At 39.6% G+C, this 25,022-nt stretch overlaps 1 protein-coding gene across 1 annotated transcript in view; it reads right to left on the bottom strand.

Annotated features, from left to right (window-relative positions):
* The window catches only part of LOC139936460 (uncharacterized), a 53,169-nt gene that overhangs the window by 18,366 nt on the left and 9,781 nt on the right, over positions 1-25,022 (bottom strand). The window contains exons 10-32 of the mRNA XM_071931275.1: positions 24,707-24,907; positions 23,927-24,145; positions 23,622-23,722; positions 22,979-23,147; positions 22,050-22,280; positions 21,460-21,651; positions 20,786-20,980; positions 20,349-20,484; positions 19,831-19,949; positions 18,353-18,544; positions 17,118-17,312; positions 16,208-16,408; positions 15,741-15,983; positions 15,156-15,353; positions 14,410-14,619; positions 13,802-14,053; positions 13,246-13,331; positions 12,631-12,787; positions 11,780-11,965; positions 10,047-10,793; positions 1,735-1,896; positions 886-1,047; positions 585-746 (exon numbers count right to left, since the gene is read on the bottom strand). Coding sequence (XP_071787376.1) covers positions 585-746; positions 886-1,047; positions 1,735-1,896; positions 10,047-10,793; positions 11,780-11,965; positions 12,631-12,787; positions 13,246-13,331; positions 13,802-14,053; positions 14,410-14,619; positions 15,156-15,353; positions 15,741-15,983; positions 16,208-16,408; positions 17,118-17,312; positions 18,353-18,544; positions 19,831-19,949; positions 20,349-20,484; positions 20,786-20,980; positions 21,460-21,651; positions 22,050-22,280; positions 22,979-23,147; positions 23,622-23,722; positions 23,927-24,145; positions 24,707-24,907 — 4,716 coding nt within the window. The remainder of the gene's footprint in view (positions 1-584; positions 747-885; positions 1,048-1,734; positions 1,897-10,046; positions 10,794-11,779; positions 11,966-12,630; positions 12,788-13,245; positions 13,332-13,801; positions 14,054-14,409; positions 14,620-15,155; positions 15,354-15,740; positions 15,984-16,207; positions 16,409-17,117; positions 17,313-18,352; positions 18,545-19,830; positions 19,950-20,348; positions 20,485-20,785; positions 20,981-21,459; positions 21,652-22,049; positions 22,281-22,978; positions 23,148-23,621; positions 23,723-23,926; positions 24,146-24,706; positions 24,908-25,022) is intronic.

The following is a 25,022-nucleotide window of genomic DNA, read 5'->3' on the forward strand; positions in this document are numbered from 1 at the left end:
GTCTTAACTTAGGATTAATCTTAAGGTCTCCATGCTACAGTGCAGGGTTGGGACTCGTCCCAAGTCCTAAGATACGTCTTAAGTTAGGAAGAGTTTTGTGAAATCGACGGCTGGGGTATATATCAAAGGTGAGTCATTGCTGACAAAAAATTATGAAACTAGGATCCAAATTTTAAGAGGTTGGTTGAAATCATGACATTGCCACCTTGTGGTAACCCCTTGAGTTGTACATTTCAATGAGTTTTTAGGAACAGTATCCTAAGGACTACAGAAGTAGAGTAAAAAGCAGAATTTATTAGAAATGTGGGGAAACTACGGCGCATTTTCTTCACCAGGCTGACATAAAAAGACTGAATTCAGATAAAAGTTTTAAATTTGTCATCCCTGATTTATAGTGTTTATCACACATCAAACTAGTATTGTTGCTGGCCTTCAAATTGTTGAAGGAAAAAAACAGTATAAGACCAAACTCATATTTCAAAAGTTATGTGCTTGTTCAACCAAACATAGAGAAAGCAATCACTAAGAAAATATATAATGCAACATGGAATCAAGACTAACAATAAATTTAACTGTTTACTTACTTTGACACATGGCCGATGTTGTTGCACCAGTGCTTTGGGTTAATTCCCACTCAGGGCATGAGTCACATGAACTCTGACCTTCCTCTGACTGGTAGCTATGAAGAGGACAAGAGGTACATGGCTGCACCCCTGTAGAGGAAAACGTTCCTAAACCGCACACATCTGAAATAAGAGTTGTGCCATTGAATAAGAGTTGCGCCATGAGTTGTGCCAATTCATTTGGCAAGTTTATTTCAGGAAATGTGTAAGTCTCAGTTAAGTTCATTTAGTTGTAAAAATGAAGTCAAGGATTAATTCATACCTGTACAATTATCAACAGTAGAAGAACCCATTCTGGCTGTAGACTGACCGACTGGACATTGCTGACAGTAGTTAGACCCTTCCACTGCCTGGTATGAACCTTTGTCACATTTCAAGCATGGCTGAAGTCCAGTGCTCGAGAAGTGACCATCTGGACAAATACCTGAAGTTTATTATAGGAGCAAAAAAAACCAAAGCCGTAATGAAAAGTAGAATTTGGTTCGTACAGGTCACTCCCTCATACGGTCAAAAATACTGCAAATTGACAGCCTTAGCAGCGGCTAACTAAGCTGGAGTTGCTTGGTTTGGTCACAGCCAAACACTTTGGTAGAGAGGAAGGAGACAACCGTATAAAAAATAGACCTCATTCAAGGGAGTTCAGAGGGAGCAACAAAACAATGGAGACAGAGAGAGGTGAGCTAGAAAGATGGCCTACAGGATGAGACTGGTCTCAACATGAAACTGTTAACTGTACAAAACAGGCAGAGGTGGCAAAGCCTTCATCGGAAAGATCCAGTGCTCGATTTCACTAATAAGATTCATCTTAAGATGAGATGTCAACATTTCTAAATTCATTTGGATCATGACATCACACATTGCTCAGCACTTAAGGTTGATACACAGTTAAGACCAATCTTAGCTCTTTGTGAAATTGGCCCCAGTGCTTGTAAATGTGCCAGCTGACTACAAGCTGCAGACCTTTATGGATCCTTAAATTGGTGGTTGACTGGTCATTTGTCTCAGGCCTTGATTATTTCCACTAAAGGTTTGATCATACTTCACACATAAACCAGCGGGTCCCTGACTATTTCCTTCCCCCACATGACACAACAAGTTCAAGAACACCTACCTAGACATTCGTCAGCGTTCTTGGTTGTATTCCCGAGTGTTGATGTTCCTGGGGGACACGTCTTGCAGGTTAACTGTGCCTCTTCATCTTGGTAGGATCCTACTGGGCAACTCCTACATGTAATGCTTGTATTGTCGAAGTACAATCCCAACCCACATTCCACTACGGTACAGAGGGAAAAAAGGTTTTAATTTTAATTCTTTAAAGGCACATGACACGTTTGGTAATTGCCAAGAACCAGTCTTCTCACTTGGTGTATCTAAACATATGCATAAAATAACCAACCTGTGAAAATTTGAGCTCAATTGGTCGTTGAAGTTGCGAGAGAAACATGCAAGAAAAAACACCCTTGCTCACACAAGTTTTGTGGTTTCAGATGCTTGATTTTGAGACCTCAGCTGAGGTATCGAAATCAATTCAAATATATTATTGAGAAATTACTTCTTTCTCAAAAACTACGTCACTTCACTATGTTTTATACCATCAACAGCTCTCCATTGCTCGTTACCGAGTAAGTTTTTCTGCTAACAATTATTTTAAGTAATTACCAATTGTCACGGAGTGATATAAGTTTTTTAAAGAATTACTTAAGTTTCCTCAGTTTGCTGGCCGTTATGTATAATACAGGAAGAAACAAGGTTTTAAATAGTTATGGCCAAAGCGCCGCCATCATGACTTGGCATTTTCTTTTCATTGTGTTCAAGTTCTGTAAAGGTTAGTAAACTTTTGGGGCAGTTTAAAGGTTCTGATTGGCCAAGAAGGCATCAGACCAATAGTTCTTTTATGTTAAAGGTTTGGAATGCGTGCAAGTCACGAGATCTTACAGCGGGAAGTTATTTTGTGTTAATTTAAGGGGAACAGAAATTTAGGTGTGTCACTTTGCATTTTGAGATTCCCGAGGAGAGGACTCTGTCAGCCTCGACGATCGAGTTATTGAGAACTCCTGTATTTTGCTTATGGGTTATTGAGAGCCCTAAGTATACAGTCATCCAGCCTTAGTTGCTGAGTTTTGCAAAAGCAGTTTATTCTGGCGAGTGAGACACACCGAAATTTTGTTGAAGAGATCCGCCACTGTAGAAACCAGGATCGACAAATCGACCTGTAAGTAGCTATTGATAATGTTATTTATTTCAAAGAGATTGTGTTAATGAAATTCAGTTTTGTTGTATTTAATTGTGGAACTTCTTCTCAATAGAACTGTGATTTACTTTGATTTAATTGTTCGAGGAAGTCGTGAAAAGAAAGTTTTGTACATAGCATTGATTTGAATTTATGCGTTAAAGATGGAAGTGCGTTGTCGAACTTCCGTAAAGAAAACATTGATCATAAGTTGATAATGTGCTATTTTACTTTAAGTTTTGTAAATGTAGATTTGGGTTTATTTGCTTATTGCAGGGTTTTTCCCGCAAGGGCTAAAACACCACACTTGAAGTTGATGTGCTAAACTGAGGGCTAACAGAAGGCCGGGCAGAGATACGACCCAGTGCCAAAGACTAATCTAAACTTAAAGAATACTCGAAAGACGTGATGGGAGTGATGTTAAACTAGGAACCGAAAGAGACACACAGAGAGAGCAAGAGAAGATTGTAATATTAACCGGCAACCATTATTGAAAGTCATTGATAGGACAACGTTTATTTTATTAATTTTGTGAAGACACACTTAATGTAAATTGTAAATAAATCTGTATATTTTCTTGTAAATACAAACTTGTTTCCCTTGCCTTCAATTCTCTGTTTGTCCAACAACTACCGAAGGTCATGGCCGCCGAGGTCGGGGAAAGACTCGGGGCATGACAACTGGGGGCTTGTCCGGGAAAATTTAAAACAATCCGGTAGTTGTTGTGTGGTTCAAGCATGCGGAATTTGATTGTAATGTGACAAACTAAACCTTTTTGCTGTATTGAGTAGCTATTAGATTAATAGACAACTATTCTCTGGGTTAACAGAAAGTTGGTAAAGGTCTATGTTGAACTTGTATGCTGCCAAATTGCGTTTAGTTTGCGATGATTTTAAGACATTATGGCTTTTGTTGTAAGGTGTTACATAAATTGATGAGAGCTAAACCCAGTGAACCAAAAACAGAAGCTCGTAAATACCAGATCACAAAAGGCAGCGTCAAACATAGAGTCAGTCCCTCAATTTGTGTGTTACTAATTGCATTCATTGTGTACACTATGGAATTTGAGACATACCTAACCCTTGGTAAAACACTAGGTTTGAATGGTAAAGATCTTGTGGAATTTGCACAGAATAGAGAGTTAAAAGAAGAGAAGAAAAGAGACAAAGAGGAATCGCTGAAGCGCGAACAAATACAGCGCGAAGAAAGGCTTGCCAAAGAAGAACAAGAGCGAAATGAACGCGCAAAAGAAAGGGCGCATGTTAAGGAAATGAAGGAAATTGAATGGAAAGCCATACAGCAACAGAAAATATGGTCGGGGGAAAAGAGTAATTCTGGTCATGAAACACACATCAAGAAACCTAAGCTCCCTTCGTTTAGCGATGGCCGCGATGATATGGATGCGTATTTAAGGCGATTCGAAAGGTTCGCAACAATTGCAAAATGGGCGAAATCGGAATGGGCGCTAGCGTTGAGTAGTTTGTTAACAGGCAGGGCATTAGAAGTATATTCTCGGTTACCAGTTGACAAAGCCAGCGATTACAAAGACCTTAAGTCGGCACTTTTGCATCGCTATGAGTTAACAGAAGAAGGTTTTCGAGTAAAGCTTCGTAGTTCTAGGCGGGAAATTGGGGAAACATTCTCACAGTTTGCTGCTAGGTTGACAAGTTATTTACAACGGTGGGTTGAACTAGGCGGTGCGACAAAAACGTACGATGGCCTTTCTGACTTGCTTTTGCGCGAGCAAATAGTTTCAATTTGCGGCAAAGATTTGTCAATGTACTTAAATGAACGCAAGCCAGAAACAGTCAACGATATGACAAAATTAGCAGACCGATACGTAGAGGCCCATCGCAGACTAGAGACCGAGAAACCAGTAAGGAAAGCTATAAATGACAAGTTAATTGGTATACAGGGGGCCGAGCAAAATGCAGGTTTAGATGCGTCAAGGCGCGAGTTTGACAAAACGCGTAGTTCAGATATGCGTAACTGCTATGTATGCGGCGGTAAGGGTCACATTGCTAGGAATTGCAGAAGTAAGTTTCCTAATCAAAGTCGAGCAAATTACAAGAGACCACAGGTATCATGTGTAGAAGTTGAAACAGACGTCAAAGATCAAATCCAAGAGGTTGCTGCGTGCATTGGGCAGAAATCTTTGCTGTGCGACTGCGCAGGAAAAATTGGCGAGAATGTAGAACTATCATGCGGTCACTCAATTCCTTTGATTAGCGCTGCGTGCACAATGGGCCACAATATGCCGGTCAAAGAGGGTCGATTAGGAGATAAGCGCGTCAGTGTGCTTAGGGATAGCGGGTGTAGCACGATAGTTGTTAGACTTGACTTAGTCGAAGACCATCAATTTCTTAAGACTAAGCAGAAATGTTTACTTCTTGATCGTACGGCGCGTAGTCTTCCTGTCGCGCGCATATCAATAGACTCCCCATACTTCGTAGGCACGGTAGATGCATTATGTATGACGAACACTCTGTATGACATAGTGATAGGCAATGTTAGCAATGCTCGAGAACCAAAAGATCCTGATCCGGATTGGGTACCTCAAATTGTAAACTCTGAGACCGTTCGTGACGATAGCCAGGCGGTAACTACTCAAGCAGCCGCAGTTGAAACTAGAGCCGGGAAGATTAAGAAAGCGAAAAACCTTCGTCCACTCAAAGTTCCGCAAGCGGAAAGTTTTACAGAAACGCGCACGGATATCCAAAAAGCGCAACGCGAAGACCAAACTTTGGATAGGTTATGGAAGTTTGCCGAGGATGGTCAAACGCGTTTCTCTGGGAAGGAAAACGAAGCGAAATTCCTAATATCTGATGAACTTCTCTTCCGCGAGTTTCAGTCTCCCTCTGTAGAACACGGCCGAGTTTTCAATCAATTAGTTGTGCCGGAGAATCTGCGACCTAAGGTACTCAAACTCGCTCACGACTCAACCATGTCCGGTCATCTCGGAATTAAAAAGACCACAGATCGAATACGTGCAAACTTTTATTGGCCCGGTTGCCAAGGCGACATTCGTAGGTACTGCATTTCATGCGATATCTGTCAGCGAACGGTAGCAAAAGGTAGTGTACGTAAGGTACCGCTAGGTCGAATGCCACTCATTGATACGCCGTTCAGACGAGTCGCGGTAGATCTCGTTGGCCCGATACAACCCGTGACAGACCGCGGTAATAGGTACATTTTGACTCTTGTTGACTACGCCACTCGGTATCCCGAAGCGGTAGCTCTCTCCCGAATAGAAACCGAACGCGTAGCCGAAGCATTATTTGAAATATTCTCGCGTATGGGTGTGCCTCACGAAATCCTATCCGATATGGGAAGCCAATTTACGGCAGATTTGATGAAAGAAGTAGGTAGGCTGATGTCGTTGAAGCAATTACACACCACGCCATATCACCCCATTTGTAATGGACTAGTCGAGAAATTCAACGGGACATTAAAACGTATGTTACGTAGAATGTGCAATGAACGTCCTCGCGACTGGGATCGTTATATTCCGGCACTGCTCTTCGCGTATCGTGAATCACCACAAGAAAGTTTGGGATATTCACCATTCCAACTTATTTACGGTCACACAGTTCGGGGTCCATTAACCATTCTAAAAGAATTATGGACAGGTAACGCACCCGAAGAGGTCAAAACAACTTACCAGTATGTTGTAGACCTAAAAGAACGCCTCGAGACGACATGTAAATTAGCGCGGGAAGAACTTGCCAAATCTAGTACGCGTTATAGAAAATACTACGACACCCGAACGAAAGATAGAACATTTCAAGTAGGCGACCAAGCTTTGGTCCTCTTACCCACTGATAACAACAAGTTGCTTATGCAGTGGAAAGGACCATTTGATGTAGTTAGGAAAGTAGCACAGAACGATTACTGCCTCGAAATGAAAGATAAGCAGCGAACGTTCCATGCAAACTTGCTGAAGAAATACATAACCCGGTCAGATACTAGAAATCAAGAAGAGCCAGAAGTCATACACGCTGCAGCGAGCCTTAGACACCTTACATCTAGTGTCATTGATGATGAAAACGAAGAAGGGTTGATGGAAGTCAAGTTGTTTCCAATCGAACAAACTGAGATGTACACAGATGTAAATATATGCGAAAATAGAACTGAACAGCAGAAGCAGCAAATTAACACAATGCTAGAAATGTATTCTGATGTCCTTACTGATGTTCCAGGTCACACTGAACTCATGCAGCACAGTGTGGAGTTAACCACAAATCATGCGATTTATTCCAAGGCATACCCAGTCCCATTTGCAACTCAGGAAATAGTCAAAAACGAAATAAGTTCAATGCTCAAACTTGGTGTGATCGAACGCTCAGAATCTAAGTATGCGTCACCAATAGTACTGGTCAAAAAGAAAGACGGCTCAATTAGATTTTGTGTTGACTATCGGAAAATGAACAGAGTCACCATTTTCGACCCAGAACCCATTCCCCAGGCTGATCATCTCATGGCGCAAGTCGCGACTGCGAAATTCTTTACCAAATTAGACTTGACGAAAGGGTATTGGCAAATACCTATCGCCGAATCGGATAAAGAGAAAACTGCGTTCATTACATCCGAAGGGTTATATCAATTCACAGTCTTACCGTTCGGTATGGTAAACGCGCCAGCGACGTTCACACGCATGATGCGCAAGCTTCTTGAGAAACAACCAAATGTTATAAGTTACATTGATGACATTTTGATTTATACGGATACCTGGCAACAACACATGCGTACAGTAGACCAAGTTTTTGAACGCCTGCGTAACGCGCAACTTACGGCAAAACCTTCAAAGTGCATGATGGCTTACGATTCATTAGAGTTTTTAGGACACGTGGTAGGAGACGGTTTACTCAAACCCCAACCAGCGAAAATCACAAAAATCATGAATGCGTCACGCCCACGTACGAAGAAAGAAGTTAGATCATTCATGGGGCTAGTAAACTACTATCGGAAATTTATACCGAACTTTGCCGCCATTGCTGTGCCGATTACTGATCTAACCAAAAAGGGGAATTCTAACACAGTAGACTGGAAAGAGCCACAAGAGCATGCATTTAACACACTCAAAGAGCGACTCTCTGCTTCACCTATATTGCGCTTGCCTGACCATGAAAAAGGGTATGTTCTCAGAACTGATGCCTCTGATATTGGTATTGGGGCCGTTCTCATGCAACAAGAGGGTGACACATTGTTTCCAATTTGCTATGCAAGCCGAAAATTGCTACCAAGAGAGCGAGCTTACGCAACTATTGAGCGTGAATGCCTAGCGTTGGTATGGGCAATAGCTAAGTTCCACATGTACCTTTATGGGAAGGAGTTTTTGTTAGAAACTGACCACCATCCTTTGGTCTATCTAACCACAGCCAAGGTTAATAATAATAGAGTAATGAGATGGGCATTAAGTCTCCAACAGTACAGGTTCACTATTAAGGCAATAAAAGGTAGTGATAACCTTGGAGCAGATTTTCTGAGTAGGTGTCCAGTCGATGACAACATGTAGAGTTTTGGATTAACATGTTGATGACAATGTTCCAGTTAAGAAGATGGTAATAATAAGCGATGTAAATATAATAAGATGTGTGATATACTATGGTAGATGGAGGTGTCAATCACCATAAGAATGATGTGTTTAAAAGTATTGTCAAGTAATTCTCTTGAGATGGGAGACGTGTCACGGAGTGATATAAGTTTTTTAAAGAATTACTTAAGTTTCCTCAGTTTGCTGGCCGTTATGTATAATACAGGAAGAAACAAGGTTTTAAATAGTTATGGCCAAAGCGCCGCCATCATGACTTGGCATTTTCTTTTCATTGTGTTCAAGTTCTGTAAAGGTTAGTAAACTTTTGGGGCAGTTTAAAGGTTCTGATTGGCCAAGAAGGCATCAGACCAATAGTTCTTTTATGTTAAAGGTTTGGAATGCGTGCAAGTCACGAGATCTTACAGCGGGAAGTTATTTTGTGTTAATTTAAGGGGAACAGAAATTTAGGTGTGTCACTTTGCATTTTGAGATTCCCGAGGAGAGGACTCTGTCAGCCTCGACGATCGAGTTATTGAGAACTCCTGTATTTTGCTTATGGGTTATTGAGAGCCCTAAGTATACAGTCATCCAGCCTTAGTTGCTGAGTTTTGCAAAAGCAGTTTATTCTGGCGAGTGAGACACACCGAAATTTTGTTGAAGAGATCCGCCACTGTAGAAACCAGGATCGACAAATCGACCTGTAAGTAGCTATTGATAATGTTATTTATTTCAAAGAGATTGTGTTAATGAAATTCAGTTTTGTTGTATTTAATTGTGGAACTTCTTCTCAATAGAACTGTGATTTACTTTGATTTAATTGTTCGAGGAAGTCGTGAAAAGAAAGTTTTGTACATAGCATTGATTTGAATTTATGCGTTAAAGATGGAAGTGCGTTGTCGAACTTCCGTAAAGAAAACATTGATCATAAGTTGATAATGTGCTATTTTACTTTAAGTTTTGTAAATGTAGATTTGGGTTTATTTGCTTATTGCAGGGTTTTTCCCGCAAGGGCTAAAACACCACACTTGAAGTTGATGTGCTAAACTGAGGGCTAACAGAAGGCCGGGCAGAGATACGACCCAGTGCCAAAGACTAATCTAAACTTAAAGAATACTCGAAAGACGTGATGGGAGTGATGTTAAACTAGGAACCGAAAGAGACACACAGAGAGAGCAAGAGAAGATTGTAATATTAACCGGCAACCATTATTGAAAGTCATTGATAGGACAACGTTTATTTTATTAATTTTGTGAAGACACACTTAATGTAAATTGTAAATAAATCTGTATATTTTCTTGTAAATACAAACTTGTTTCCCTTGCCTTCAATTCTCTGTTTGTCCAACAACTACCGAAGGTCATGGCCGCCGAGGTCGGGGAAAGACTCGGGGCATGACACCAATAGTGTCGACTTCCGTGCCTTTAATAAAAAACAACACAATTATCTCAGAAACAAAAACAAAGTTTTTCCACCTGTAATACACCTTCATTCATTTCCCTCCAACAAAAGCAAATAACAAGAATTTAGAAAATCGTTGTGCATTTCTGTATAGTATTTTAAGATTGTGTTTTACATCTTACAGCATCAAAAAAGCTTAACATTGACATTGCAGCAGTAAGGGACAAATTGTATTAACAAAGGAATAAATACATGGACTCACCACAATCTAACTCAAATGTTGACACAAATCCCAAGGGGCAGGATGGGCTGGGTTCAATATCAACATAAACATCAGGATGGGGATTTACATTCAGGCCCTGAACATTCAGAATAAGATTCCCTTTATCACTTTCATCCACTACGTTGTCTGATAGCATGAAGAGAGTATCGTACCCATTCCATTTCTCGTCCTCAAACACATCACTTTCCACTATTGGATCAGTGGGTAAGAGATATATCATATCAAATGATATCGTCAGCTCAAAGCCCATTGATGAGACATCCCTTTGATGGCGAGTTTGACTTCTTTTGCGATTCTGGTGTATGGTTGGATGTCTACGACGATACCTCTTGGGATTATCTCTTGGATCTGATGGAAGTCTACCCTCTTTTTTCATTTCACTGAGCCACTTCTGTGCATGTTCATGAAGCTCAATGTCAGAGTCAATCCCGAGATCGTTGTCATTCTTAGGATGAAACATCTCTTGGTCATCGTTTTGGAAATTGTTGGTCAAACCTCCCAATCCGCTGACATCACGGCGCTTTCTTGAACTTGGTCCACAGGTTACCTGGACATTGTCCACATTGCATTCCTCAGCATTGTCTGTGCATATGGGGCTGAATGCGGACTGGTTAAGAAGATGAATGAATTGTTCTTTGATCTGTTCTTGTGTTGCTGGATCAGAGCAGTCTCCACTGAAGTAGTGTAGCTCAGATGGAAGCTTTATTTTGTCCGATCGTTTTTTTCCTGTTTAATGCATTTGAGAAAGGAAGGCCTGTCAAAAAACGAATCTTATAAACACACATAAATTTTTTATATATGAATTTTATTATTTGTTTTACAACCAGATGTGGGGAGGCAGGTCTATGGACCACAGTAATTACTTTACTTTTGTTTCTCCTAGCCCTAATGGAAGTATTTTTGTACTGTCATGAATCGTTGAAATAATAATATTTAAAAAAAAAAATCAAACTGAAAAAAAAAAAAAATGTGCCATTCAATCAAAGTCTTCAGTGTTTCCTGTCAGCAGTGTTGATGCGCATACGCAAACATAAGTGTTGGTCAGGGCTATTATTGTTATTATTATTTATTCAGCCAAGATTTCAACAAACAATGGGTGCGTTCGTTTAGCTTCCCTGGGTCGACCCCAGTGTGTGGTGTGTTTTTTTTCCAGGATGAACGTGTGCAGATAATTACCCACGTTTATCCTGGGAAAACACACACCAGGGTAGACCCAGGGGAGCTAAACGAACGCACCCAGTACAAGATACAATATTACGGAAAAAAATATAACAGTATAAGAAAGAACGAATGTAAACTTAAAAACATGTGAAACCTAGAACAATTGTAAACCAATGATGGAATTGAAAAAGAACACTGGCAAATCAAGCAAGACAATTTATAAAAAACAGACAGGACAAGCCCGTTCTAAGATGGCATGGATTAATAAAAGTGAACCTAAACACTGTGACTCAAAAGCTTATCAATCCAATCTTAAAATGAGAATAGGATCTTTTACAAACATTTATGAAACAGTAAAGATAAACTTTGGAAAATAAAAAATATGAAGAAAAGAAATATGTTCATACTATGAAGAAAAAAGAAGTTGTACAAAGTGCTGCCAAGCCTCTTAGTCTACACAGCAACTTTGAAATGGTTCGTCAAATCATTTTCTGAAGAACACTGCCGTTGGAAACACTAACATTTGACTGGCACTCTTTGATAATACTCACTGTTGCAATCAGGAAATGCCTGCTGAGGTGCCCACCCATTTGCGCCACAGACAAGGAAAGTTGTCCCCAATTCCCTGCTTACATCGAACAACGTGTGACACAACATTGAACAGTAGCGGCCATACGCCCACTCATCACAAACTGCAGCTCCGTTGATTGGTGCATTAAGCTCTGGGCATGAAATGGCTAAATTATAAGGATTGAGAAAAAGAATAATGTGATTAAATTTTACTCCATTTACTTCATGTTTTTGGTAAGCTCTCTAGCCCAAAACACACAGATTTGATGGCCCAGTAATTCTGTTGACCTCTCTTTGCTCTCTTATATTTTAAACTTTTTCTTTTCAAACAATGCCTCCATTTGTACACAAATCTTAAACTGAGGGCATCTTGACTTTGTCGAACGACAGATCCACACCGAGGTCCTTGGTGTGTAGAAATACTTACCCACTGATCCAACAGAAACTGTTTGACTCATTGATTCTAGTGATATTTTATGCCAGGCTTTATGCTCAAAAATATGATGAGTCGGGTCAGCAGGATCGATGCTAGTTGCCAACGAAGAAAAGTTACTCCAAGTAATAACAATATACACTTTTATCACACTTAGTGTTACGTTTCTGGTGCTGTTGTCCTTGCAGACTATGAAGGAAAACCAGGGCAACAGCAAAAAACAAAAAAATACAAATTACAAAAACATAACAGAAGCAGATATTATAACAAAGGAAAGGTATACAAAACAGCAAGAAAACAAAAAGAAATAAACAAGCAATGGGTTAAGACCAAAAGGGGGGAAATCACTGAGGTACTATAAAAGTTCAAACTGTACAATAAAAAAAAAAACATTCTTACGTGTGATTGTCACTGTAAACTGGCATACGCTGGTCTTTCCACTATCCAGATTGGTTGCAATGCATTGAACGTTAGTACTACCCCATTGAAATTCAGTTCCACTTGTGTGAGTGCAGAATATATCCAATTCATCCCCAGTCAGCTCTTGAAATTTTGGCTGCATAGAACAAAAGAAAACCCAAAAATCGTTCGATTAAAATCACATTCTACTGTTAAAATCCGTTTTCACTCTCGTACTCTTATATTCAGCGCTGAATGGTATTTGCTTAATGGTGTTTTGCTGCAATGTGATTAAAATTAAATAAGCCATACAAGAGTATACATCAATAATTATAAAAATTAAACATTACTGTAGTAACGCTTCTCAGATTTTGTTTTCTATGTACGGACTATTCTTCTTGCGTGGACATATAATCTCTGTGGATTTTAAGCGATATCTCAAAAAACATGACCGCATTTTGAAGTGAAATTTTCACAGATCAGTTTTATTGTATAATATTTATACATGATTAAATAAATTAAACAGTTCACAAAATCAACTACATACTTTCCCTTTAATGGTGGATTAAGCTCTGACACTATCAAAGTATTTTAAGACTCGTATAAAATCTTTACCTCTTGCCAGTAGACAATAGTTTCTCTTGTTTTAGTGATGATGTATTGATCATCCGGACATGATACGATGAATGGCGACAGGTTGTCTGAATGGAGAGAAGTTTAAGATTCATCATTAACGCTTGTTAGCATTATTACTAAACTATTATGTTTTGGATCCCGAAACTTGGTGAAAATGTTAACATCAGCATTGACTACATCAAGACTTTGTAAACATCTCTTTATCTCTTATCAACTCGGCCCATGTTCGTTAGTGAGCCAGGCCAGTATAGGGATTGTTACTCATTTATATACTTATTTACCCCCGACCAAAGGTATTAACAAAATAGGGAGACAGCAAACATAGGGCTGGATAGCTCAGTTGGTGTAGCAATAGCAAATAAATCTGGAGATCATTGGTTCAGATCTCACTCTGGTAAATTTTTCTTTGTTCAACCCCTAATTCATTTACTTTCTTCAAAAGAAAACTTTGTTTGAGCAATAATTTGTCCATGGCAAAATTTTGATATGGCCCGCCATACCAAATCGCCTAGGTTGAATTTTTAAAAAACCATACCCTCGATATGGACATTGAAAGAACACACAATGCTGTTCCCGGTGCCATCGCTGAAATTGTATGACACCACTGTGTCCCGGGTGAAATTGTACGGTGAGTCGATGTCATTGGGTGTCTTGACAACTGTGGGTTCATCACCAGAGTTGTCAGTTGCCATGGGAACATCAAAGGAGAGGAAAACCCCAAGGGTCTGTCCAGACATTGATCCTGCTAATGACTCAGGGCATACTTTGAGTACCGGTGGCACAATATCTAAAATATAAAATAAATACAAAATAAATAAAAACATTTTGTATAAATTTAGGATGACATTTTTGCCTCTGAGGTTAAACAAGTAAGAGACTAGATTAGATTAGATTAAATTAAAGTAGATTTATTTTTTCATTCATCATGTAAACATGAAAAGTGTTTTCCCATAAAAACAACACTCATTACTCATTACAAGCCACAAAAATACAGACAATAGAAAAAAATTGTACAAAAATTGTATAAATATAAATACAACCGTAATTGAAACAGTCAACATTCAAAGCAGTTGAAAAGTAAATTATTAAGAAATATTCTCGCATGCCCCCCTTTGAGAGAACTTGTTAATTTATTTTACTGACCTTTGCATGTCACAGAGAGCTTGATCTGATCCCATGTACCACCAGCGAGGCACGTCACCATTCCATGTGAGGCTGTCAGCTCAAATCCATTACGACAGAAGAAACTGCAGGTAGTACCATAATAAGGTTGTCCTGGACCTCGGCAAATTGAAGGATAAACACCTCCATGGCTTGGGATGAGATCTGCTGATAAGGGGTCACATCTAGCCACTGCAAATAAAATTTAAACAATTGTTATTTCACTACACTTCCAACTGTGAAAGCCCCAATAACAGAATGAGTAGGAGTTGATAACGAAATAATTGGTTTTAGACGTGGGAGGAAAACTCTGCTTATCCCCCACAATGATTTCTTTCCAAAATCCATGCAATCCGATGCACATGTGCTGACTTGTCCAGCCTAGTTTAGGCTACAAGGTTTCTACAATGTTATCCAAGAATGAGATACGCAATGGCACCACTCTTCCGCCTCCTTGCAGTGCCTATGCGCAACAGTGTCTGGGCAGTAGTATGTGTATATTTAAAACATTCTCATAAGTTATTTGCCTTCATCTTTTTCCACTATTGGTCAAGATGGCCAAAAGGCAAGGAGAACATATCTGGAAACTTTGAGCCCCAGGGTTTTCAAGTTTCACAGTGTATGTCAGCAGAAGATGAACACACAGCAAAAAATAACGATTAAAAGTATGAAAAATATATTTGAGTCAACAGTAACACTATAATCCTACAGAGTGGCTAAGAACTTACGTTGACATGATGGGCTCTGACCGTCCCTGGTCCAAGACAAAAGACTAGTGGTAGCATTCCTGGAGCATTTTGCTGTTTCCGAACCTCGCAGGGTATAGCCATTTAGACAGCCCACCTGGCAGGTAGTTCCAAGTTGATCCTCACATGTTCCGATGAAATGCCCGAAGAACGGTGGGTTCAGTGGTCTACATCTGGCAACTAGTAAAAAAATAAATATTACAACACAAAGTAAATAAAGGATGTTTTGTCAGACGTTTCTTTTATGCAATTGCTAGCAGAGGTTTGTTTGGTAAGCAAAGGTTTAAAAAAATTAACTTTAGTAGCCATAATTTTTTTACAAGATTTTCAGTCATACAATTAGACACATGATACTGTTTAGTGTTGTGTTTGTGTTAGATTCAGAAATGTGTCTAGTGAATAATTCAACCCAGTCTCATTGCAAATTGAGTTCATATACACTTAAATCTTTGTCTCACTATAATTAGCTAGAAATCGTTGACTGTGTGCGTTCATACTTCAAACAGAAAAGCACTATTGCGGTAACCAGCACCATGAAGTTGGGATATTATGGTACAATGTACATACCTCTGACACTGACTTCAAAACTACATGACGCTTGATTCCCTGCTGTATCTGTAGCAATACAGTTGATAGTATTATCCCCAACCGGTAGCAGTGCTGGTTGAGCTGGATTGCAGGTTATAGTTGGCGACTCACCAGAATTGTCTCTGGCTGTTACTGTCCATGTAACATTTACTTGTAGTGAGGTGTCCGTTGGGTATGCCACAAAGTCAAGTGGACAAGTTGTGAAATGTGGGCTTTCATAATCTACACATTAAAAAAAATATATAGTTGAAAAAATTGAAATCAGCTTCGTTATCATATTTTCAATCAGAACATCTATCACACTTAGCACTTCCCAGGGACCCTAGGAGTAACCATGTATGGCCAAATAACATTTTGGAGCATTACTAATATTAAGAATATGATCTGCTACAGTTTAGACAAACAGTTCCATGTGTAGATTTCTAGGAGATTAAACAGAATCTTACCAAGACAGCTGAATGCAGTGCTATCATGAGACCAATCTCCACTACCAAGGCATCGGATGAAGGTATAGGAAGGAGGGTCTACTCTATACCCAGATTGAGAACAGCGAAGGTAACAGATGTCATTGTAATCTGGAGAGATGAGGCATTCAGCTGGAGATATCTCCAAGCCCTCAGTAACAACTAAAGCTGGACAACTTCTCTCTGTAAAACAGTATTGTTAGTTGTTTAAGAGAATTAGTTTCGGGTTAGAATAATGAGAGGGTAGATACATTGAGTGCCAGCTAGTGGTGGCCAAAACCATCCTCCAAGGAAGAGTCGAGGTCAAGCGATGAAGAAAGTCCTGGTCTAACAACGTCCGAGATTGTACAGAACAAAACATTGCTACCCTTGTACGCATAACAGAGGAAAGAGAGCTGTGGCGATCATGTTCAGTAGTTGCCTCAAGCATGGCACCCCTAGGACCAGCATGACGGTAGCAGGATGAATGAATGAATGAATGAATAACGGCAACAAACAAAATGTAAAATATAAAACTTTGAAACATTAAAAAATGTATGCCACAATTGAATTTGTGGAAATAAATCAAATCACATCAAGTGAATTCTAATGAGTTTAACATGTAATTTTCTATGCAATCCAAACACAAACGTCACCAACATTGTACAGTTTCTTGAAAAATTAAAAAAGAAGAAAAAAAACACCCGTGTTTCTTAATACAAAGGAAAAATTCAGCTCAAAAGCTGAGTTTTTCATACACCTGCGATGTGTTCTCAATCTAACATGATAATTTGGATGTAATAAAAATTCTCGAATCTTTATTTGCAAGACGTATTTATAACACATTATGTGGATGGTTTTATGCTTCTAGTAGCAACTTAAATTTAGTGTGAAAATCATGTCACATACTAACCTTCACAAGTAAAGTCCACCACATCCCATGTACTATTGGCAAGGCAGGTAGATTGCGGGTTACCAACACCTCCATAGCCATAAGGACAGTACCAATGGCAGGTGGTACCCAGCAGTTCAGTTGCAGGTGGGTAATGAAGGCAGCCTGAACGAAGCACTTGACCAGGCTGGTCAGCCAAAGCAGGACACGAGATTGCTGTGAAAATTAAACAAAGAAAATTCTCTTTTAATACAATGGGAACATTTTGGTGGCATGGGTGGCACAAAGCGCAGAGCTGTCGCCTCTCCCTAATGTACCCCTGGTTTGATACCCGGCAAAGGCCATATGTGAGTTAATTTGTGTGTTGGTTCTCTCCCTAGCCACAAGGATTTTTCAGCCAAAAGTTCCTAGCAAAAAGTTCCTTCATTCACTTCTAGGTACTGGCATTTACAGAGTCATTGATTTTTTTTTTTTGCATCTGGCAATTTGTTGCCTTGTTTTTCTCTGCTTTTGTTCCTGGTGTTATAGAGTGCTGTTGTTGCTTTTGTGGGGTTTGTTCTATATACATGTACATGTGTATTTGTTTATCTCTTGTTATGTGTTTCTGCTTTTGTTACAGGGCCCCCAGGGAGAACAGTGTTTTTACACTGATGGGGCTACCCTGTATAAATAATACTTAATAATAATAATAGTAACTCGCTGTATGGATGAAATCCTGGATATAAATCCTCACTTTTGTCATCTAAATGCAATTACATGGAGCATGTAGGAGTCAACTGTTGGCTTGCCTAGTACATGTATGATGTTTGGAAACATGTTGAAGTTGAAGTTGGTGCTGTTATAATTATATGGACTAAATAAATAGTTGGCTTGATGGAGGAAATAACTGTAAGTTTTTTTGCAGTAACATCAGTGGCCATATAACCAGATGCACAGGAATCTTCTTAGCAGAGTTTTAAAAATCTGACGAATCAAACTTTGGGTGCTAGTGAGATAAATGTTTTGAAAACCTCTACCATGCATGCAGAACGTCAAATCCATCCAATGAGTAATATTAATCTCCACCATGGTTCAAAGAATGGTTCCCCATCCCCACCCCAAGCCTAATGTGTGAACAGTGAAAGCATTCCAAGCCTTATCTACATCAACAAAAGTGTAAAACATAACTTTGTCAAGAAAATTCAGGGTAATTTTTTTTCCCTTAGAAAAAATCCTAAAGACAGATGAATCCTGAAAAACACAGCTTCTTTACTTACGTGAGCATGTAGGGTTTTGCTCTGTCCATGACACCAGAGGAGCTTCACCGTTCTTTTCACATTTCCTACTTTCAGGGCCTATCAGTTGGTACCCCGCATTGCAGGTGAAGCTACAGGTAGATCCATAGATGTTACTTGGGCACTGGACTAGGGAACCACTGGCTGGTGTTTGTAGGGGCTGGCAGCGTAGAACTGACAAAGTACATTAAGAGTTACCAGAAAAATGTATCAAAATGTACCCAAAATATATCCCCCCAAAAATGTGTACAATATTTTTGTTTAATATGCTGATGTGTTTTAGGTTAGGAAAACCATTAAAAGTAATCCATTTAGGAGCCATCCTAAATATTAAATAATTCCAAGGTCTTATCTAGTTCATAGAAAGAGGGGGAGGGGCCTTTGTATGACTAAAAAAAGTGAGTATACATAGGAACAATTTAATTCAGTTTTGTGCACAATAAAAGGCATTTACACCACTAAAAGACTTGGCAAGAATTTCGCCCCATCTCAATTTAAAAATAAATATCTTACAGACGGTTCCTTTTTTTTCTGCAGCTAGCATCACATTGTTGATACAAAAACCATATGCCGCAACTTAGGGGCAGTGCGCGGGAAAAAGGTTTAAAGCATATGTATCACTTACATTGTACATGTGTACAGTGACCTGACAACGAGCAGGGAGCAACCATTTAGAATTTTGACACTACTCAACAAACCTAATTTTTGACACCCCAAAATCGTGGCAGGCCATGATGGTTCACAAAATAAAAGGAAAACCAGAGAATTTCAAAGGATTTTTGTGTGAATCACTAAATTCTACTTATAAAACATCTTTCCAACCATAGTTCATAACTAATATACACATATTGACTGGCAATGAGGTAACTAGTGTACGCCTATTCCCCCCGAGGGACTTTGAGTGACCAGAAGAGTGACCTATTTCCCGAGGCCGAGGGAAATAGGCCCCTCCTCTGGTCACTCACAGGCCCGAGGGGGAATAGACGTACACTAGTTACCGAATTATGCCAGTCAATATGTGTTTTATAACACAGCTCGGTCTTAAATGTGAAATAAGAACAGAAATCTGGAAGCTTTGTAGTTGCTGTTCACAATTTAAGTCAGGAGAGGGCGCTCTAACCGGGCACTATTTTCAAAGACTAGTGCCCGCTCGGGAACTAGTTCCCGCAAACACGCGCGAGCGATCACTAGACTATATTAGTTCATCCCCTGTGATCGTGTTTCAGCCAACCAGAATACAGAAAAAGCAAGAGGTGTGTTATAATACTTTTTATAACCCAAAGCACACCAGTCCGCGAGGCAATTATATGTCCTAATAACTCTTGGAAAATTTGTGCAGTGTATGAAACCACCCCCATCTAACTGGCCCTTTTCGCTTGGTGATCAACATTTTTCAAAATACAATTTAGAGGTTTGAGTTAATGGCTTTCTGCATAGCTTATATTTTATTTTATTCTTACCAAGCACAGTGATGTAGTATTCACATTGTCTTCTATTTGAAGCTTGGTCTTTGGCAATGTAAGTCAAATGTGTTGTGCCTTCAGTAAATGATGAGCCAGATCCGAGGGAATTATCCAAGCTTGGGGAAAAATTAACATTGGTACATAAGTTCTTTGTTCAATGGATGATAAATTTGCATTGGGGATAAAGAGTGTTCATTTTGGGATTGTACACAAATACATTGATGTGTGTTAGTACTGTAAACTCAGTACTTACCCAAGTTCGAACCCACAACCTTTATTGTTCATGAAAATTTGTGCACACTCAGAGTTTCACAAACCATAAACAAATTACCTGGTATGTTTAATGCCCCTTTGTGTCCTTAAGTCTCACAGTCCAATAATTTTTTTATTTTCTGTAAATATGCATTTAAAGATGCACTTTTTGACAACTGGCGGTGAGGGGGGGGGAGGGGGGGGGGGTATTATGAAGTCTGGCCAATCCAAATGAATGACAATAACTTTGTTCAAACACATACCAGAAAACAGTTACGTTCCCAGAGTTATCAGTTGCTACCGGTGTTTGAAAGATGACAACAGCAGACCGCATTCCTGGTGGAGCAGTCTTCTCAATATACACTGGGCAACTCTCAGTAAACACTGGTGATTGATGATCTGTTCACATAAAAGTTAGGGGTAATATTAACACATCCAAAAGGATAGTTTTCTATCTGCATTTAAGAGCCACTTCTTAATAGGGAATACAAGTGCGCCCTCAATCTTTCTTTTGGGACTATTTCTAAAACTTTCCTAATTGATCTTTGTATTCATTTTCGTTTTGAAGATTTTTTTCAAAAAACATAGCTTCGTGACACTTCTTTTTACACAACGAGCTGGCATTATACACACGTGTGTCCCTATGAATGGACTGCTAGTCTTCGCTGCACTCTTACTTCCTAATAAAGCCAAAGTTTACCTGTGCATGAGACGACCCGTGAATCACTCCAAACACCCTGAGCAGTACACGTCTTACTGTAAGGACCATTCAAAGAGCAGCCCTCATCACATGTGAATGTACATCTTGTGTTGTAAGGAAGTTCAGACTCCGTGGAGCAACTACTCGGTTGAACTGTGCCCTGATCAAGGCTCAAAAGCCCGGTGCAAACCACAGCTGTCAATGAAAGTAACCAATGTTTTTGAGATTTTGTTTCACTTTTTCCTCGAACAATCAAATATTTTCCAAAAAATAATCAAACATGTAGAGACCACTCATCACAGATTCTACACAACAAAAATAGAACCTGGAGAACGCTACTGCTAACGCTTACTGCTGGATTTTGTGCTTATGATCATCATTCTCTGCTTGCAGCACAAGCGCAAAATTTCTCCACTAGCTGTAAGTGAAGAATGCCCAGAACATGGAGTACACACACGCACAAGCAAAAATTCCCCAATAATCAAAATGTTGAGCAATAAGGTCGACCAAGCACCTGCAGCTCTATACAACGGGTCCTGCCAGTTGAGAGCAAATTTACAGGAGTGTGGTGACTAATAAGTGATCTGGTTTAAGTTCTGGTAAAGTAAGAGAGTAGGTTTGAAGCGTAAAAAAAACACATAAAAGAACAAAATTGCTGCCATAATTGTTCTCACCTTCACAGAGTAGGTCAGAGCCAGTCCACGATCCATCAGCCAGGCAACTTCTTCTTTGACTGCTCAAATATGTCTGGTTGCTATGAAAACCAGGATTACATACAAATGTACAAGTAGACTGGTAATCCACCTCCTGCCCGATACATCCTGAAACATAGCCATTTGGAATGACTGGTACTCTGCATGTGTTTGCTGTTGATGAAATAACATGAGTTCAGAATGGAATAAGACACTTAGATTGAGATTGTTTATGTCTGTTACATCACCATGGGAATCTCAGTTTATACCTTCAGAAGGACGGCAGCTATTCTCCCTTGAAATTAAACCTACAAAGTTTTATAACAGTAAAAAAATACATCTTTTTCAAGAATGTTGCTTTAAGGGGGAACACATTCTTTTGAATAGTTAACTTGGTGCTGGTAACCTGTTTCTGCTAAGCAAGATACTGTACTAAGAACTTTTTGTTGTGATTATAGCTTTATGAAATGGGGCACTGTTTTCTTATCAAAATAGTCTGTTTTGCATGTGTCTTTGAGAATTCTCCTAAACAAAATGAAATGTTTTGCAATGTCGTTGAAATGGCAACTTACGTATGCAGTCTACAGACGGGCCATCCCAGTAGCCAATGGTAGATGATGATACGATCTTACTGCAAACACTGGATACTACTTGGTTCTGACTGACTGGGGTCACTGTGTAGCCTTCTTCACAACTAATGTTACACACTGAGCCGTATACTACAGAGCTGTCACAATTACCCTGGCCTGAAGCAAGGCTAGTCACACTGTGCTGGGGGGCAGGTAACGGCGGACATCTTGTGACTAATCATTTGAAAAAGAAGAGGAAGAAAGAGTAAAATGTTCTTTTGCTATCACAATATGCTACTGGTGTAGAATTTAAGGTCAGTAGAGCAGAATGCACTTCCTTTCCCAATTCTTTACGAAACAACTATGGTCAAGTGCCTTTCTAATCAACGGCACAAATGTCAAGACCGGGTATCGAGCCCACACTCTGCTGCTAACGAGAGCTTGGGTCCAGTGAACTAGACCACTCGTCACGACACACCATACAAGCCAAGATCCAAATGGAAAGAAGACAAGGAAGAATTAGTTGCAGTTTTATATAATGGAGGAAAACTAACACAATGGGTTTGTTTCTTTTAGGTTCCCTGGGTCGACCCCGGTCGACCCCGGTGCATTTGAATAGCTTTGACGCCATTCCAGGGGCTCACCCGGGTCAGCCCCCAGTGCCCTGCTTGTGCAGTGGGTCACTTGGGGGCTGGCCCCAGGTGCATGCGTCACCACAAGAGCGGTGAGTGATCGTTCCTGTAGCTCTTGTCGGGGGCTCACTCGAGTGAGCACCGCGGGGTAGAACCATGGAAGCTAATCGAACGCACCCAACATAGTGCCCCCGGCAAGATCAGAAGAGGTGGATGAGGTGAAAGGCTACTCGACCGACTGAAGTTTGTCAAAAGAATGTTTTAATACTCTCTTTTTGAAACAATAAAATGTTTCCTCACCTTTCACATTAAGATAAATGTCGCATGTTGCTGAATTTCCGCTGTTGTCTGTGGCTCTATAGATCAGGCGATAAGTCCCTTCTGTAAATACTGTGCTCTTATTGGCTGGTACAGGTTCTCCATTTATACTCACAAGCGTTGCTACAGTGTCACCGCTAGCTTCCACAACCTGTGCACATGTGAAGACATAACAATTAATTAGAACACACAAGTAGACAAAGAGAAATTACTCATCATGTGAACCCTCAAGCAGAGAACTTTGCATTCCAAGTGTGATTCTAAGGTGCTGCTTTTTTAGCAAGAACTAAAAAAATAATTCAATTTTCTTTTTATAGTCCCTCATCCTCATCTTTTTTTTTTTTTTTAATCCAAGGCGATCAATGAGTGCATTTTTTTAACTTGGCCATATTTCTTTAAATCATACAGTAACTTTGCGTGGTTCACAACGGAAAATAAAGTAACGTTGTGTTTTTAAGACAAAGTTTCAGAAGGTACTAGGAAAACTGGCCAGTACAGCAGATCAATTAAGGAGAGTCAACAGTTGAGCTAAAAGTTTCAAGAGTAAAAATGAGTGCCAATTTAAACCTTTTCTCTATAAGTTTTCCGTCATACATGAAAGCCAAAATAAAACTGGTTATCATACCTGTATGGGCTCCCAGTCGTAGGTAACCACAGCAAAGTTGGTTCCCCGTTCAGCAAATACATAGATGTGAGGCGGGCATATCAAAGTGGGTGGAGTTATATCTGTCAATCAAAAATCAAACCAGTAGTATTCACGTTTTAAACAACTTAAAAGTAATTATTCACATATGACAACAAGACCAAACCAACACAAGAACAAATGTATTTGATCTTTCTGACTCTGTTTCCAAAGTGAATCGCCCTAAATATTTAATATAGGCCTGCGAAGAAAAAGCCAGATGGAATTCAAATCAGATAACTTCTTACCATTACACTGTGTTGGCGTTCCATCCCATTGACCAGACAACAGACAGGTACGACTTCCTGATCCACTGCCCATGTATCCCAGATCACATGGTGTAACACACACAGTGCCATAACTCAGTGGTTGGTCTATCTCTGTAACCTCTACGCCATGAAGTGTGCAGGTGACGGCCATATATCCCGCTGTGATGTCTGGTACAGGTAATGGGTCACACTTTACCTCTAAAGTTGGGAAAGGAAAATAAAACTATAGTGACTTTTTTTCCTTCTTATTTACACTGGGGAAACTTTTCAGTGAGAACACTGATTTTCAAAGGTGCCCAGCATTTAAAACACCCATTACAAAATGTATTTATAATATCGAACACTTGTGTCACTGAGCAAGACACTTCACTATAACTGCTTTTTTCCACCCAGGGGTAAATGGGTACCTGTGAGGGCAGAGATGGTTCTTGTGATTGATTATTATTATTATTATTATTATTATTATTATTTTTATTATTATTAATATTATTATTAATATTATTGGTTTCATCTATAATATTAGTTGTTAACAAAAATGTAGGCTCTACTTTAGTAATACAATTTATAGATTAGCATGAGAAGCTTGTAAATAATGTGCAGTCATTTACATGGTACAAGAATCTTACACAGGGCATCACACCAAAAGCACAGGGCAACACAGCAATTGCTGTCGGTGCCATTGGTTATTTTTTGGCCTTTCATGGGATCTTTATTTAACTTTTATAAAAGATGAAGCGACTTGTATTGGCAAAAACCAACCTTCACATGTGATCGTGTTGCCATTCCATTCACCCACACCATTTCCATCATCAGTGCATGTTACATAGGTGGGTTGTGTCGGCATGAAGCCAACATTACAGATCAGTGTACACGTAGTGCCGTACGTCTCCTCGGAGTGGGGGCAGCCATTTTTAGTGCCATTTCCTGGTGGAGGTAACGCACTGTTGTCACAAGTTACAGCTGGGGGAAAAAAAAGAGAATTTTGTTGTAATGTTCTTCATCAGTGGAATAGAAAGGGGGCATTCGAACAACATGATTTATTTGTGATTAATTTGATGGCAAAAGGAATTATTTG

Source organism: Asterias amurensis, chromosome 1 (assembly GCF_032118995.1).
Source record: "Asterias amurensis chromosome 1, ASM3211899v1".
NCBI classification, from domain to species: domain Eukaryota; kingdom Metazoa; phylum Echinodermata; class Asteroidea; order Forcipulatida; family Asteriidae; genus Asterias; species Asterias amurensis.